Raw genomic sequence first — 16,546 nt, 5'->3', positions numbered from 1 at the left:
ACGAGCCGTGCCGATGGCTCCCCGAGCCGCCGTGAGCGTGACTCTCCGCCTTCCTCTGCGGGAGGTATCCCGCCATGGCTTTTTTGCGCCTGCTCCCGCCGCTGCTGGAAAGCGAGGAGGCGGAGGAGGAAGCCTCCCCCGACTTGGCGGCGTCATCTTTGGGGAGCGACAAGCCGACCAGGGCCGAGACGGACGAGCCGTGCCGATGGCTCCCCGAGCCGCCGTGAGCGTGACTCTCCGCCTTCCTCTGCGGGAGGTATCCCGCCATGGCTTTTTTGCGCCTGCTCCCGCCGCTGCTGGAAAGCGAGGAGGCGGAGGAGGAAGCCTCCCCCGACTTGGCGGCGTCATCTTTGGGGAGCGACAAGTGAAGGGGCAAGGGCAGGGGGATCCCCGCCTCCTGCTGCATGAGGGAAGCAATCTGATTGGACGAGAGGACCGGAATGCTTTGAAAATCAAATCCACCAAGTGGGGCGGGCTGGGGGGCCGGGTGCAGCGGGTGAGGGTGGTGCGTGTGGCCGTGGGGGTGAGATAAGGCGTGGGGAGTCAGCTGCTGCTGCTGCTGCGGAGCTTGCGGCGCCGAGTGGGTGTGAGAGGAGTGCAGGGCGGGGGGAGGAGCCAAAGACGAGTTGGACTCGGCCGAGCCCTGGCTGAGACCCAGACCCAAGTGGTTGTGAGTGCCCTGCTGCACCAGGAACTGCTCCAGGCTGCTATTCGTGGGGACGCCCGACAGGAAGTACTGGTTGGCGGCCAGCATGCAGCTGAACTGCTGGTGGAGGCTGCGGGGGTCCGACTGGCCCACCAGGGGTACCGCCGTGCCGCCGGGAGGGTTGCTGGAGACCGACGCGGAGGTGGAGGTAGACGAGGAGGAAGACGAGGGTCCGGCGGAGGGCTGAGGCACCGAGAGACCGGGATGCAGCGGAGGCGGAGGGGGCGCGGGGAGGACCCCCGCGCCGCCGTTGGCGCCGCCGCCGCCAAAGTCGAAGCGTCCCATTCCCGAGTGCAGCTGCTCCTGCGCTAACGCCGCCTCGGCCGGGTGGAAAGGTCGTAGGAACTGCGGATACCCCGACGAGGAGCTGCTGCCGCTGCTCCCGCCGCTCATCTTGCTCGACTTCCTGGAGCTGTGAGTCGACGATGAAGACGACGACTGACTCTGGTGCGATATAGACGGCGGAGGGGCGCTCATTTTGGCGAACAGTGACGAGGAGTCGGCAAAGGCGTTGCTCCGAGAGGTGGGCAGGGTTCCCAGGCCGAGGCCGGACAGCAGACCGCCGGACGTGTCCGCGGGGCTCTGGTGCTGCTGCTGGAGCTGCTGCTGATGCTGGAGCTGGACCTGCTGCTGGTGGCTCAGCTGACGCTCCAAGCCCAAACCTTTGAACTGATGCGCCTGGTGTCCGCTCAGCATTTCCAGGATCTCCATGGGGTACTTGCTGAACTGGAACATCTCCCAAGCGGGCGATGGCCGAGCGGTCCCGGGGGGTCAAAGTGACCCCGTGCGCCACGTGAGAACCTCGAGGAGAATAGTCCGGGCTTCTCGGGAGATCACTGTCTCATTTGTGCCGGCGAGGGCTCAGACCGCCTCCACGAAGAGACCGCATGAAATCTTTGTCGGCTTCTGTCGGGGTACTGGAAGGCGGAGAAGAGTCAAGAGGAAGAATGCAAGGCGTCTTCCTGCTGAATTCTTCCGCAAGTCTGAGGATTGAAAAAAAAAACCACACAGTGTCAAAATGGAAATTCGGGTTGCAACTATTGATTACTTTAATTATCAATCGATCTGAACAATATGTGTGCCCTGTGATTGGCTGGCCACCAGTTCAGGGTGTCCCCTGCCTACTGCCCAAAGACAGCTGGGATTGGCTCCAGCATGCCCGAGACCCTTGTGAGGGAGGATAAGCGGATTCAAAAATGGATGGATGGATGGATGGATGGAATTAACAATCCAGTAAATCATAAAAAATAAAAAAAAATTCCAAAACATAACCTTACTTCAAATTGACTGTGCTGAAAATGCACAAACATGTAACAATGATTCAGTTACTGGTGTGGTCTGTAACATCAATTTCAGAAATTCTTGGAACCCATGGAGGACACGACAATCACAGAACAGAGCCATCTCTGCCTCATGTTGAGTCCAGGAAAACGCCGTCAACAGAATTACTACATTAACGCATTAATGGTTCAGTCTGGCTCTCTGGATGACATACACTGCAGTGTGCTCATCAGGCTTTCGTTCTTGCATGTAGAAGCACTGCACGCTTTACAAGGGTGAGTAATTACCAGCTTGACATGAGGTCATGTCCCTTTTTGGGGGAAAACTGTTTGCTGCTCGCTTAACCACAAATTAATCATATCGCATCATTTTTGATTGAGGTATTTGCGGATTCATTTTTAGAACTAGGTATACAGCGCAACCCAACCATGTTATTGTTGTTTTCGTGTACTAAATTAAAACAGGTGTAGCTAAAGATGTGGTCGGGACATGATATTATCACTGTTGCATTGTTGCAAGATTGAGCTTCTTTTACCACTGTCAATCATGACAAGCTGCCAATCAAACTCGAATCAGTGACAGCATCACTCCTTACCGACCAACATCTTCATCCCTGTTGTTGTTGTTGTTGTTATCAAGCCATCACTGAGTATCTCCAGTCGCGAGCTTGCGTCTTACCTGCTTTGTGTGCGACATTCGGCGGGGCGGGAGGGTCACGGAGACTGCCTATGGGGCGCCCACTCGGCTTTCAGGTTGTTGTCGTCGCCTCCATCGGCAGGCGGGCAGGCAGCGAGCTAAACGCGGGCCAAACGGCACAAAATAAGAGTCGCAATAGCCAAGCACACGAACAGAGTTCGTGTCAACTCAGTTAACAAACGTACAGTTCCGCCCATCGTAAGAGAAAATAAAAGACAGGAAAAGGACAGAAAAAGAGGGGAATCTGCGATGCAAACAGCTTCGCTCGCCAAGCGATTAGCCTCCGACTAGCTCCAAGCTAACGGACGAGCTAACCTTCCGCCGCCGCCGTGAACAATAAAGTAGTTCCTTATGTAAAAAAAAATAAAAATAATAAAGACGGTAACGGTAATAACGTCCTCACCTCAAAATGCTCGTCAAGGGGGGAGGGTGTGAAAATGCTGAGATAATTTAAGCATACGCGCCGAAAGTGGCGCGGAGTCTCCGATGGTTGACCGCTCGTTCCTCCCGCCTGGGTTAGCAGCGAGCTCGGCCGGCCTAGCGTCCACACGGAGCCCACTAACAAAAACCCTGCAGGCCGCTCGGCGCCGCCATTGTCTCCAGGCTGCGCGACGCCGCTCGCACGCACGCAAGCAAGCAAGCAAGCCGCTTCGCTTCCGCCTTTGCCAGCCTCAAGTGGTCGTGCTCTCCGCGGCCGGGTGGGGGCTGTTCGCCTGGCTCTCCGCCCCGCGTCGGTGCTCGTTCGCTCCTTCGCTCGGCCCGAGTCGCCCCCCCCCACCTGCTCCCCCTCGGTTGCTCGGAGCCCTGAAATGGTCGCTTCCTGTGCGCGCGCGAGTTCCGGCTCGGCTATAGCAAGGCCGTCGGCCGCAGGCTACTCGTGTCCGGGCGCGACCGCCGCCGACCACCGCCCCGCTTTCACGCGCCTCACCGCTGACCCCTGCCTGCCAAATAGTGCGCCTTTCGCCGCTTCGGTGCGCGCGCACGAGCACATTGGGCCTGTTGACATGGCGCGTGCGTGCGTGCGTGCGTGTCCACGAAATAAAGGGCAATAAATCAATTGAAGACATCATTAGCTCCGTGCGGTGTGCTTTTTGTGACCATCTGTTTGTTTGTGTGCGTGTTGATTTTTTTTTTTCAATTCGGGATTCTACATTAACTGGCGACCACTCCATGGTTGTCCACATGTGCCCTGTTTGGAGACCAGTCCACTGTTTATTCATGCGAGCTATTGCAGTTACGGTGGGCCCGAAAATTATTTTTGTCAATGGTTTGCAGGGTGCTGGTATGGGATTTTTCCGCGAGTTGACGTCACAACATGCGTAACTGACAGACATGGCGCCACAACTTTTTGTTTTCTGTCATCATGCACAGCCAGGTTGATGGATGCCTGTCATCACGCCTGACATGAATTGGCAACCAGCTCATTTTTCTGTCCTGGTGTCATTTGCTTCTATGAATGGAAGCAGACAAGAACAAAAAGCTTTCAAAGGATTTATTTGTCATTGTCAACCATTGTGATTTGTACAAACCCAAAGTGAGAAGAAAACAAAGTGTGAGGCCTTTCTTCAACATTGGACAGGATGTCCTATATGAAAAGTCCTTTCCAATTTGAGGTATGCAGAGGATCTTACAAAGATTACATGGCCACAATTCGCAAACACTCACACACACACACACACACACACACACACACACACACACACACACACACACACACACACACACACACACACACTTCATGTCAGCCTGACACCAAGAAGACTTTTCAGGTTTTCTCACTGAAGAAGAAAAAAGACAAAGACGAGCGCTCAAGTGGCTTTGGTCAATGACGACAGTGACGGATCATCTGTTTTCACTCTCTGAAAAGTTCGTATGAGGCTCAACATCCGAAGGAGGAGTTACGCGCATGCACGCGCACGCGCACACACACACACACACACACACACAAACACAAACACACACACACACACACACACACACACACGGGACATCGTGACAGCGACATCATGGGTGTGACATCATCATCATCATCATCATCAACTCCGACACGTGGAACTCAAATGTGCCGTTTAATGCAGCGACTCCCCACCAGTAGCTTCTCAGGTGTGTGGTGTGAAATGATCCAATGTCACAAAGTTCCATCTATTTTGGATGGAAGACAAATGCGCCAGCTCTTGCGTGCAGTGACATGCCGACCAACGAAACACTCACTTAGGTTGGGAAGCATTGCCCAAACACCAAAGCGCCACCAGACAGGAAGGCCATTTTTTTTCGCCCGTCGTCTCAGCCATCCCAAACGTTGATTGCGTGTGCCCTAAGTCACTTGAAAGCGAGAAAGTAACAGAAAAGGACAGGCACGCAGCACACACACGCACACCTCATCAATTGTTTTGTGTTTATAGCCCTTAGTGTCATCAAGTGTGCCGCCGGCCAAGCATCCGTCCGGCCCGTGGCTCTGATGCCCCTCTTCCCAAAGTGCTGGCATTCCACACGATGGCTGCCCAACGCTGCCGGCGACGACGACACGGCGGATTTCTCCGTTTTTGCAGGTTGTGGGCCTTGAAATACAGTCGAAGACGCGTTGGCGCACCGGCTCTGCTCCAAAGCAGCCGACGAGTTGACAGCTTTTTTTTTTTTTTGTATTCTCCAGTTGTGCCACTGAGAGGAGGAGCGATTATGCAAGTAGGGGTGTGGACATTTCAGACACTGAACTCCGTGCATCAAAATCAAACTTTGAAATTCAAAAAACAAACACCCAAATAGAGTGGCGCCTTGAGATGGGAGTTGAATTTGTGACCATGCTCGTATCTCAAAGCACTCCCCGGTGAAATGAATGGGGAATGCACTTTTTCATCCCTTTAACAAGTCAAAGCTTGATTTTGAGGCGATAAAATGCAGTTAGAAGTAAATTCAAAAGAGACGACGCAGATAGATTTTGTCGCAGGAGGTTACTTTGGGTTTTTTTTTTGTTTTGTTTTCTTGATACAAGCCTTCGAAGGAAGGAGAAGGAGATCGGCGGCTTCCTTCAATTCTTTTCCTCCATCATCCATTCGCATCGTCCTCAGTTTGCTCTCACGCCGTGCAACACGGTTCCATCCTGTTTTCTTAGACTTTGGGGGGGTCCTCTGGAGGCCACACGATAGAAAAAGAAACGGTTTTACCTACCTTGCATATTTCGCCAATTACTCGTTTGCGTGTCTGTGTGGATCAATCTGTGTGTGAGTTTCAGTTAGTGTGAGTATGTGTGTGTGTGCGTGTGTGAGTGCGGATCTCCTTGTTACGTTTTGCGAGTGTGGATGGCCAAACTAGCGTCAGGTAAATCCGCTCATCATTTTTACTCGATGTCGGTGCCCAAACAAGCTTGAAGCGCGGCGTTGGGAGCAGGTCTCACACAGTGACCTCGTTCTTGCTGGCAGTCCTCAGAACGCGTCCCCCGCCGCCCCCCGGGATGAAGTGGAGCTGCTCGACGGTGTTCTGCCGCATGTTGGCAAAGGCGCTGCGGCGGGCGGTGGGGTGGCCCTCCCAGCCGCCGTGCTCGTGGCCTGGCGTGGGGTGAGAGTTCATCTTGACCATGTGATGGCGCTCCATGGATGGCGTGGCGCAGATGTTCTGTTGCGATTGCGCCTTGTGGTGGTGACTCAGGCGACCCATGGTGGGCACCATGCCGCCGCCGCCGCCGCCCCGTTCCACCATCAGGCCCATGGCCAGCAGCTGATCCTCCAGCCGGTCGGGGGACATCAGGAGTCGCTCGTGGGACCTGCCACGGTTGGACAGTATAAGCGTGAAAGATTCGTGGAAATGTGTGTGCATTTCAGAGAGAAAGTGTTGACGTCAGGGGTGTCAAACTCATTTTTGTTGTGGGCCACTTTGGAATTATGTCTTCCCTCGGAGGGCGGTTACGACAGTGAAACCGAATAAATGTTTAATCATCACATCGCATTATCGTATTGGCCCGAATATAAGACGGTGTTTTTTTGCATTGAAACAAGACTGTAAAAGTGGGGGTCGTCTTATATTCAGGGTCTAGACATTTTACCCATTCACGACGCTAGATGGCGCCAGATATCATTGAAGTGAATGCTGAACTTGATTCCCCAGGCCGAAGTGAACCCCTGCTATGAAGAATAAGAATAAAAATAGCGGTAGCGCGAAGAAGAAAAATAAAAAATAGCGGTAAGAAAGAAAAGATAGAAGAGAGAACAGAAAATGGAGAAACGTAGTGACAATCTGGAGAAAAGTGGGTCGAAGATCGGCCAGGTTAACCGGCAGCTGAGGAGAAGTTATGATGTAATTTACATTTCAAAAATCAGAGGCCATTCATTTACGAATGTGATTGCACTTTAGATTTGAATGAGGCAAAACAACATGCTTTTTCTCTCAAATATATCGTAATAGTCATTTGTTTCAGCTGTAATTATTTTCTGTATAAAAATTAATTTGGTGTTCAAAAAGTCTTTTTTCAAACTTGAGTCTTGAAAAAGAGGGGGTCGTCTTATAATCAGGGCCGTCTTATATTCAAGCCAATATGGTACTGTACACACACAAAAAAAAAAAAACAGTGGCTCATGAGTTTTGAAATCAGTCAAGTATTTGTTCAGTTATGGTGAGTGTAAACCGGGTCACAAAGTTATTGCAAAATGTCACCGTTATTTATTACATATGACAATTTAAGATTTCAGTACAGATTTAAGCAAGGCTCAAGGAAGTTGACACATGATTTGCTTTCGCGGGCCACATAAAATGATGTGCTGGGCCGGATCTGGCCCCCGGGCCTTGACTTTGACACCTGTGGCCATCATTTGTGTGCGTGAGTTTTTGTGCGACTCTGCGTGCAGTGTCACCTGCGCAACGTCTGCGAGTCGGCGCCCCTCATGTTTCTGTAGTAGTGCTGCTGCTGCTGGTTCTTGAGGAGGCGGGACAGGGTGTTGCCCTCGCCCAGCGCCAGCAGCTGATCCTGCGAGCGCACGCGGCGCGGCGGCCGCTCGAAGTTGAAGCCGCCCCCAGCGTAGTGCGCGGGCACAGGCAGCGGGTATGGATTGGGCGTGGAGGGCGGCACGTACGGGCGGGGACGCGAGCCGTCAAGCGGCAGTGTGCCGCGCGACGAGCCCGCCATATAGTCGCCCGCCCAGGGGAGCTGGTGCTGCGACGAGTAGAAGGACGGTGGCGCGTTGGTCGAGCGCCGCTTGGACCAGGAGTAACCCGGATACTCGTCCAGCTCGCGCTCTGAGACAAACAGGGGCGGAGGAAAAAAAAAACACCAATCAGCAGCTGAGACGCGCAAAGACACACTGAAGGCACCCTTGGACTCACCGAGCTTCTTGAGCGAGCTGTATCTGGTGATTTGCGGCTTGACGGCGGCCTCGTAGGAGGGCGGCAACTGCGCCAGGTTGTGGAGGGAGTGGGAGAAGGACGCGTGGCTGGTGCTGTGCCGCATGCCGCTGCCCGCAAACGGGCCCCCGCCCAGGCTTTTGCCGCTGCTCGCGATGAGTTTAGGCCCCGACGACAGCTGCGGCGTGCTCATGTTGTTCATGCGGGCGCCCCGCTCTGAACACACAAAAGACGCGCGGGCGCGCAGGTTGCTACATGGCTGCCATCTCCATGGCGACGGCAAAAAAAAGTCACGCCATGGCTGCATCTCATCTCGTCTTTGCAACCCTCCTCACTCGTCGCCAAACACTCAACCGCTGACATGACCGCACAGTGATGCGCGTACACTGGACGGGATGTGCGCTATGACGAACAGCGCCCCCAACACACACTCTGATAAATGCATGCACAGACACACTCGCACTAAAACACGCTTACAACACAATCTGACGCAGGGGTACAAATACGCTCAAATAAACTCAAACTGACATGTTCATACAAAAGTGGACACACAATCACTCACATTGACATTCAGCGCAGCCAACATTCTAATAATTCTTGCTTTGCAACTGAAAAGACGACGCCGCCATGCGCACGCACACACACACCCTCGCACGTTTTTTTATGTGGAGTGCAGAAAAGCAGCGTTGGGACTGATACGCGCAAAAAAAAAAGAATTGAATGCTTTGATGTGAGAGCACCAGTGTGGAGGAGGGAGGACGCGCTCTTTGGCAACATGGACACTCATTTTCATTTCACCGCACACACGAGAAGACACACACAAACAAGACATACAGACACAGAAAGCAAAGCATGAAACAAATACTTGCATTGCTTCTTGGTTGCCTTGGAGACGGCCGCAGGCCTTGGTAATGCTTTGTGTGGCAGGAAGCAGGCGGTGGCGGTTGCGGGGGGGGGCATGAGGAAGCAGGCGAGTGTGAGTGATGCGAAGGTCAAAGAGGGGGAGGGGGCCAAAGCAGACAACCTACATATCACACAAATGCAAAATGACACTAACAGACACATGTAAACGGACAGACATGCTGACAAACACACTGGTAAAAACACACACTTACGTGCAAATGGACAGACACACACACACACACACACACACACACACACACACACACACACACACACACACACAGCAGATTTAAAGTGACATGCTTTGTTTTCCAAATCTAAAAGCGAATAAGAGACTTTTAGTTTTCTCAAGTTGACAGAGTTGACACATCCAATATGGCGGACAAGCAGCAACAAGCCAAAGTCGTCCAATGAGGCGTCCATGTCGACGCTCGGGCTCGGCACGAATCGGCCGTGACGCAAACTGGCCGTTTAAAAAGTGCTTTGGACACTGTGTTACCACTTCCATTTTTCATTTGTTGGACGTTGTCGGCAAAGTAGAAAAATGTAACCGATTCAAGCTCGTTCACTTCTCGCGCGTTAACGCGGAGAACGAACGTCGGAGCTGTGGTCGACGGGCACCAATGCCTCGTCACGCAAACAAGTTGACAAGCCAGTGTGGGAAGATGCGTGGCATCACTAAAGGGGGGGGTTAGAGTTTGAGTATGCCGGAGAGAACGCTCACTCACTGCGGTTGTCCTTGCTCTGCAGGATGGGCGTGTACAGGTTTTTGGGCGGACGTCCGTCGGCAGTGGTCAGCATGTTGTTCCTCTCGCCGTGCTGCACGGGACTGGACTGGTGACGCAGGATGTCCACCAGCGACCTGTCACAAGCAGACAGACACCATGGAGTTTGGGACGCCGGGTGCGTGCACAGCGCAGTCTCATATGGAAAATGATCCAATTTCCCTTGTGATAAAAAGTCTTTCTCAAAGAGGTGAAATGGAATAATTTTGGTGGCGGAGAAGGCAACGTGAGAAGGCATCCCACGGCTTCTCGAAGCGGCGTCTCACCTTGGCATGTTGGCGTCTCGGTTCCGTGGGCGCCGCGCCACCTTGGCAAAGGCGATCCGCACGCCCACGGCCGCCACCAGCGTGAAGGAGATCACGCCACCGATCACGTAGGCCGTGCTGCCCAAAACACACCAGCAAACTCGGTTCAGGGATACACGTGACGGAAAAATCAGCTTTTAATTGTTTGTCTCCCATTAGAGAGCGGCGACCAAGTCTGTCCTATCCCGCGCAGTCCAGCCTATTCGCATCCTAATCCAGCCGGCTGTCCTAAGCCAGTCCTGTCCTAACCCATCCTTACTTGTCCTGTACGCTCCACCCCATTCACATCAGCTCCAATTCCAGCCTAATCCATCCTGTACCTTCCTGTCCTACGTTGACTGATGCCGTCCTGGTCTGTTCTGCCCTGTCCCCACCTGACCTAGCCGGTCCTGTTCCTTGCTGCCATGCTCAATCTTGCCACAAGGTGTCCTGTCCTGGCAATTGCTTGAAGGTTTAGAAAAAGTGCAATATCCACACTACTTTCCACTAGCCTGTCGTGAGCATTTCATTGCAGATGTTAGCATTAAGCTAGCCAGTTTCATGACACTAAACGATACGGTTTGGTGTTTGAATACGCAAAGTTCAATTGTCTTGAGTTTTGCAGTGTGTCACTTTTTGAGGAAACTGCCTAAGGGAGGCACAAGACCGATCGCCAAGGTGTCAAACCAACTCACCTACACCAGCCGTGAAAGCCTTCATATCACATCAAACAAGTTGCCTAAAACGATTATTATTATATTTTTTTTCGCAGCCAGGTCGAAATTGGGAAGGTATTCTCCTGAGATAAGAGATGGGTGAGCGGTCCGTCCGTCCGCGCCCACCTGCTGCTCTGCTGCTGGAGCGTCTCAAAGTCCGGGTCGGGTCTGTTGTCGGCGGGCAGCGTGACGGGCACCTGCGGGTCGGCCCAGTCGGGCGACTTGTAGTTGGTGCAGGAGTCCTGGTCCAGCCGGTTGCGCTGGTGCTCGCAGCAGAAGCGGTAGTGGCACGTGCCGCAGCAGTAGATATAGCTTCCCTTGGAGCAGTTGAAAGTGCTGTCGAAGTGGCCCATCACGTCGAAGTAGCCCCTGAGCGTACAAAGTGCTATCAAGCATACACACGGTGCCCTCGCCTGGCTTGGAGCTCAATGAGTAGCCAACAATTCTTCAAAAATAAGCATCGGCAGAGTCACAGTTTCACAAATTTACTTTGATTTTTGAACCTGATCTCTGTTTTTCCATCATGTTTTTGGAATAGAGAAGGAAGCTGCAGTACCCCGAGAAAACCCACACAAGCGACCAGGACATGTTAACGTTAAGCTATTAAGCATTAGCGAAGTGTCTTTTCCAATAAAACGATATTTAGATGACGCAAATAATGGCTATTATCTTTCTGTATTGTAGATTTTCACCAATGCCAGGTTTGTCCGGAACATGTGCCCAACAATAATCGGGGCCACACGGCACGTGCCAAAACCTCAACTCTGCTGCGGCACTATTGAACAGTCGCTAGGCAACAGCAGGACGCCTCTGCGAGCGAGCGTCGGCCCACACGTTGCCGTCACGTGTGTCCTACCTGCACACGTCTACGTCCACCAGCTGCCTGGGGGGCGGCGCCACCTGGGCGGCGCCCAGCGGGGGCTTGAGGGCGTCGGCTGTCACATTCCTGGGCAACATGGTCTGGGGGAGGGGCTTGGGGGGCAGCTGGGCCACGGGCAGCGGCCAGTCGTCGCCGTCCTCCGCCTCCGCCTTCTTGAGCATCAGCGGCGGTTCGTAGCCGGTGAGAAGGAAGAGGGTGGCGTGTTTGCCGGACGCCGAGGAGGCAGAGTTGCCGGACGGCGGTTTCCTGACATCGTTATCGGTGGTTACCGTGGAAACAGCAAGGCAGGAAAAAAGCACCAGGGAGTAGCAAAACATCCCCGGTGAAATTGTGGCTTTCATCATCATGTTGTTATGACATATAAACAACAAAACAAAAGCCAAGGTCCGTTTCAGGATGACTTAGAAAAAGCTTCCCAAATATGAAAATTTTCATCTGGCGCCTGAATGTAAACGTCAAGGCGTTCTTGTGTAAACGCAGCTTGTTGCTAGGCGACGCGTTCAAACATGTTGCGCCGGAAATGTAAACTCTTCATCATCCTAGCTGGAGCACAAAATGGACGAAAGGAGGTGGAGTGCGTAAACATTGAAGGTTTGCATGTAAACTTTTCAAAGACTCGCTTCAAGTAACGCGAGCGGCGGCAAAAGTTGACGAGGCCTCAAGCAGCCGAATAAAAGCGGATGACCAGCAGCTGAATGAGCCTCAAGGCATTTTTCACTGGGGGGGTAACCCGAGAGGAGGAGGGTGGGGGCTTGCGACCCAACCCAAGAGGTGGCGGTTTGGGAACAGGGAGCCTATGTACTGTGGTGGCCCTTGTGCGAGGAGTGTCTCTGCTCCGAATTGAGCTCCGGCCAGCAGAAGAGAACGAAGAAGGGCTTGGCCCTGGTTCGAACGCGGCGGTACGGTTCTGCCTGCACACTAGACATGAACGGGTCCAGGGCTGATCGGTTGCACAGAGAAGAAGAAAGAGGGGTGGCCCGGAAGCGGAGTCTAAGCGGCTATGGCTTTGTCGACACGTGGATGCGAGGTCTGCGCTGTGGCGTAAAGGGATTGTTGTCCGGCGGTGCGGCCGGCGGCACCGCCTAAGCCGAGGAAAGAGCAGCAGCAGAGGGTCGGATGCCGTCCCCCGATGAGGTGTGGCGAGGCATCAAAAGCTCACACGCACTACTCCCAGATTTCCTGATTCTTTTTTTTTTTTTTTGCTCCTTCTCTTGACACGCTCGTCACTTTGGTGCCGGCGTTTGGTTTCGGACATGGGGAAATTCTCCAGGGTGATCACGGCTTCTTCCACCTTCTCCTTGCACTGCAACAAAACACAAAAACACAGTTAGCGTGAACTTCATATGACCCGCTTTTAAGATCAAGTTGAAGATCACGCAACTCTTGAGTTGAACAAATGACTCCAGTCCACCAGGTGGCAGTGTGGCTCCTGAGGAGCAGGAGGCACACAAGCTGAGCCCAGTAATAACAGTGGAATAGCTGCAACAATTAATCAACAATTCTATCTGTTTTCAAATGAAGCAGGTAAAACTAAAAAGTGATCAGAAAAAAATAATGCTCGAGTGAAGCCCAGATATGAGGGGGGAAAAAAAAAATCGACTCAAGTACAGTATTTAAGCATTTGTTTCAGTTGGTTGATGAGAACTTTTTTAGTCAACGTTTTGTCAGCTCGGCCAACGCGAGCGCACACCACGTTGATGGTTTTGCGTTTGTCACACGATGATTTTCCAACTGCTGGCGTGGCGCACACGGCAGCCATGAAAGCACGAGGAACAACGAGATAGACGAGCGGGAAGAAGAGTCATCAGGAAATCAAAAGGGCAAACGCTGGCGTCCAGTGAGAGATGAACATCCTTTCGATGGAACAGTCGTCATGGAAACCTTCCATGTTATTAAAAAAAAAAAAAGACATTGATTTTGCTGTGACATTTGGGTCCATGTGAATTATTAAGACAGCTATTTGTACATTAAGACCAAAGGTCAGCTGGAACTTAGACGCATCGTCGACGGGTCACCAGGAAATGTCAGGGCACAAATTGACCACTATATGACTGGTCGCTAGTCACTAACAGACAAAAAGACCGGTCGCCGGTCACCGTTGGGGAACAAAATGACCACGACAGAATGGACGCCAATCAACTTTCCCCTTCTGAAACTAACACGCTAACAGGAACCGCTAGACTACAGGTGCCAAACTCAAGGCCCGGGGACCAGATTTGGCCCGCCGCATCATTTTCTGTGGCCCGCGAAAGCAAATCAAACATGTCGGCTTCCATGATGCTTGCCAAAATCTCGACCAAAATTAAAAATTCTCAAATGTAATAAATGAGAGCTAGCTATTGTAAGCATTGTCTTGTTATCAAACCCCTCATTACAGTCACTTCAACAATAGTTGAATAAACCGGCATTATTGACTTCTTTTTATGGTTTCAGTCATAACAGCCCACCAAGGGTAACTAAAATGTGACCCGTGACAAAAATAAGTTAGACACCCGCGCTCTCAACTGTGAAGCACACATGCTAACCACTCATCAGGTGCGCCGCGGGCTACGTACGTTGGCGAAGTTGCGTTTTATTTGACACCGGTGCTTCAGGACACGCTCAGAGATGTTTGGGACCAAAGAACAACATTTGGGTTTTAAAAAAATAATAATAAAAAACCCCATCCTGCTCTTTTTGCTGTTTGAATGCGGCATTCCCAGCATTTCCCACAATGCACTTGACACACCCACGCAAGCGCGGGTGGCCGGCCGCTCGTTGACTCGACTCCGACGTAGGCGGAAAAAAATAAATAAATAAAAATCACCGCGCACCATCATCGTCCTCGCCAACGCTCGCTTGCTCCCTCCTGGCGCACGATGACGAGCAAAGTAAAAGAAGAAGCGGGACTATCAAAATAAAAGAAGCCATTTCTCTCACTCAATTCAATTGAGTAGAACCAGGTTAGAAAATAAATAATAAACTGGAGGACCACATATGACAGAAAAGGTTGAAAAAGAAATGTAAAATGATGAATGTGAAAAAAGAAAATGACAATTAATCTGAAAGCACCAAGACTTGTACAACACAGCCGGCTTCCAATACAAGCCAAAATGCAGCAGGCGACAAAGTGTCTGGACTTGTTTGCGGCGGATGAAGCAAAATGGCGAGAGTTTGCGCAAAAGCCACCTCGGTGACTGGCCATCAAGGTCATGCATTTGTTTTTCATTCACCTCAGAGAAGAAGCGGTTGTATACATGTTAGATTTCATTTTTCTCACCTTTTTTGGGGGTGTGGGGGGGGGTAAACACTAGTTGTTGAAAGAGAAACATGGCCCCATCTTCTGATCAAGTCGGTGATCAAATAGAGGTCTTCAAAACTCGGCGAATAAATCAGTTTGACAAATGAATGCAGCAATCACTGACGTTGCCTTTGCAATTACTGTCTCCCATCGATGACATCAATACATCTGTCGCCGAGTGATGATGTGCGGGATGCATCCATTTTCTAAACATCGCTCTCATCCCGACTGGGGTCAAGTGTGACATCAGCGTGTAGCGAGGGTGCGAGTTTTGGTGCACGTCGCCAGGGGCCAGCTGAAGGCCCCTCATTTCGTCCCGTAAAACACACACACACACACACACACACACACACACACACACACACACACACACACACACACACACACACACACGAGCAGCAGCTGTCGAGAGACCGAGATGAAGTAATTGTCTTGCAGCGCGGTGAACTCGCATGTGCGTGCATGCGCGACCACACGCCAGCGAGACCGTGCGCGGAAAGTCAAGAACGTCACCGCGTGCACGAGTGAGACGTGCGCGTGTATGAATCATGTGTCAGTGTGTGTGGCTTTTGTCTCTCCGCGCACACGTGAGCGTCCTGCATGCGCGCGTCTGCAGCACCGAGCCAAGATGGAGGTTTGTTGCATTGTGCCCAGGAGGCGCTCGCGCGTGCACGAGGGGAGGCGCGTGCGGCGCCAACACTGCAGCAGCGCACCCCCCCCCCCCCCCGTTACCCCTCTTTTTTGCAGCATGCTAAGAGGATAAGCTACATCTCGACCCATTGAGTGCACGGCATTGCTTGAGGGGGGAGGCAAGGGGGGGCTTGGGTGACAGGTGTCATTGAAGAGGACGAGTGTACGCACCTGTTGTGTTGGAACGTGGCGTGTGTAAGAAAGCGCGGCGAGGTTGTGCCGTCCATTTCGCCTGAAAGCCACTATGAAAAAAACCCGCCACCACAAATAAAAACAGCATTAATAAAATGTACAAAAAAAAGCAGGCGGGTCAACGCCTGTAGGTCCGCTTGTGCGGTCCGGACGGCTTCCTTCCTTCCTGTCCGTCCCGCTGCCTGCCGCGCAGTAGTCGTCGCTGCGCCTCTTGTCCATCCGCCGCCTCGCAGCTTTTTTTTTTTTTTTTTTGCCCACCTTCGTTTTCTTCAAGTTGCGCCAATCAGCCAATCGGCACGCAAGCACTCGTGGCCCCCCCGAGCTGATTGGCCACGACGCGTCTGGCAGCAGCGGCGGCGGCGGCAGCTGCAGCAGCTCGCTTGCCATCCTGTCGGAAACACAAAGGAAATATTCAAGAATCAAACACACCAGAGCCTTTTTCATTAGCCTCCAAACTCACTTGTATTCTTTGGCATTAGACTCAGCATGACCCAGACTTGATCTTAGTTTTACTGTTTGGTGTTTTCTACCGTCCTTGTTACTGATTTATTGCTTTATTGTTGTATATATGTTAGTTGCTCCATGTACAGCACTTTGGATGCAGCGATGGCTGTTTGAAAGTGCTCGAGAAATACACTTGAGTGGAGTTGAGAATTAGCTCCACGAACAGCCTGATCCAGTGATAATTTTACCGTTTGAGCCCTACCAGTTCCAGGGACTCGCTGATCAGAAAAGTATGAGTCCCATTATGCATTTAGAGAGTCCCAAATTTCAAATTCTGAAATGGTCTACTTATTCAATTGCA

At 52.0% G+C, this 16,546-nt stretch overlaps 2 protein-coding genes and 1 long non-coding RNA gene across 5 annotated transcripts in view; all 3 read right to left on the bottom strand.

The window, feature by feature from the left end:
* Nucleotides 1-3,725, bottom strand: part of LOC109528031 (sal-like protein 3) — a 9,887-nt gene extending 6,162 nt beyond the window's left edge. The window contains exons 1-3 of one of the 3 annotated variants that reach the window (XM_019890297.1): nucleotides 3,087-3,725; nucleotides 2,666-2,781; nucleotides 183-1,689 (exon numbers count right to left, since the gene is read on the bottom strand). In XM_019890297.1, coding sequence (XP_019745856.1) covers nucleotides 183-1,441 — 1,259 coding nt within the window. In that variant the 5' untranslated portion in view covers nucleotides 1,442-1,689; nucleotides 2,666-2,781; nucleotides 3,087-3,725. The remainder of the gene's footprint in view (nucleotides 1-182; nucleotides 1,690-2,665; nucleotides 2,782-3,086) is intronic. The other 2 variants (XM_019890299.1, XM_019890298.1) reach the window with 2 other exon arrangements.
* A 1,222-nt stretch (nucleotides 3,726-4,947) lies between these two features.
* LOC109528032 (protein shisa-7-like) lies at nucleotides 4,948-12,283 on the bottom strand. Its single transcript, XM_019890300.1, has 7 exons — nucleotides 11,556-12,283; nucleotides 10,826-11,068; nucleotides 9,966-10,082; nucleotides 9,643-9,776; nucleotides 7,994-8,227; nucleotides 7,525-7,906; nucleotides 4,948-6,440 (listed from the first exon to the last, which is right to left on the bottom strand). Exons 1-7 carry the CDS (start codon nucleotides 11,924-11,926, stop codon nucleotides 6,071-6,073), a joined length of 1,851 nt encoding a protein of 616 aa, XP_019745859.1. The 5' UTR covers nucleotides 11,927-12,283; the 3' UTR covers nucleotides 4,948-6,070.
* A 482-nt stretch (nucleotides 12,284-12,765) lies between these two features.
* On the bottom strand, nucleotides 12,766-15,987 carry LOC109528030 (uncharacterized). The gene is made up of 2 exons (XR_002170622.1): nucleotides 15,721-15,987; nucleotides 12,766-12,882 (listed from the first exon to the last, which is right to left on the bottom strand). It is a non-coding gene; the product is annotated as an uncharacterized LOC109528030 (long non-coding RNA).
* Nucleotides 15,988-16,546: the final 559 nt, after the last annotated feature.

Source organism: Hippocampus comes, unplaced genomic scaffold (genome assembly GCF_001891065.2).
Source record: "Hippocampus comes isolate QL1 unplaced genomic scaffold, H_comes_QL1_v1.1 scaffold71, whole genome shotgun sequence".
Lineage (NCBI taxonomy): Eukaryota > Metazoa > Chordata > Actinopteri > Syngnathiformes > Syngnathidae > Hippocampus > Hippocampus comes.
This window is presented reverse-complemented; position numbering and strand designations above follow the sequence as displayed.

Bases quoted from the DNA above. Each gene is read 5' to 3' on its own strand.
- LOC109528032 (XM_019890300.1), bottom strand. From the start codon at position 11,926: ATGATGATGAAAGCCACAATTTCACCGGGGATGTTTTGCTACTCCCTG. The intron at 7,907-7,993 runs GTGAGTCCAAGG...TGTTTGTCTCAG, and splicing joins CAGCTCGCTCAAGAAGCTCG to AGCGCGAGCTGGACGAGTAT. The intron at 6,441-7,524 runs GTGACACTGCAC...CAACCGTGGCAG, and splicing joins GACTCGCAGACGTTGCGCAG to GTCCCACGAGCGACTCCTGA.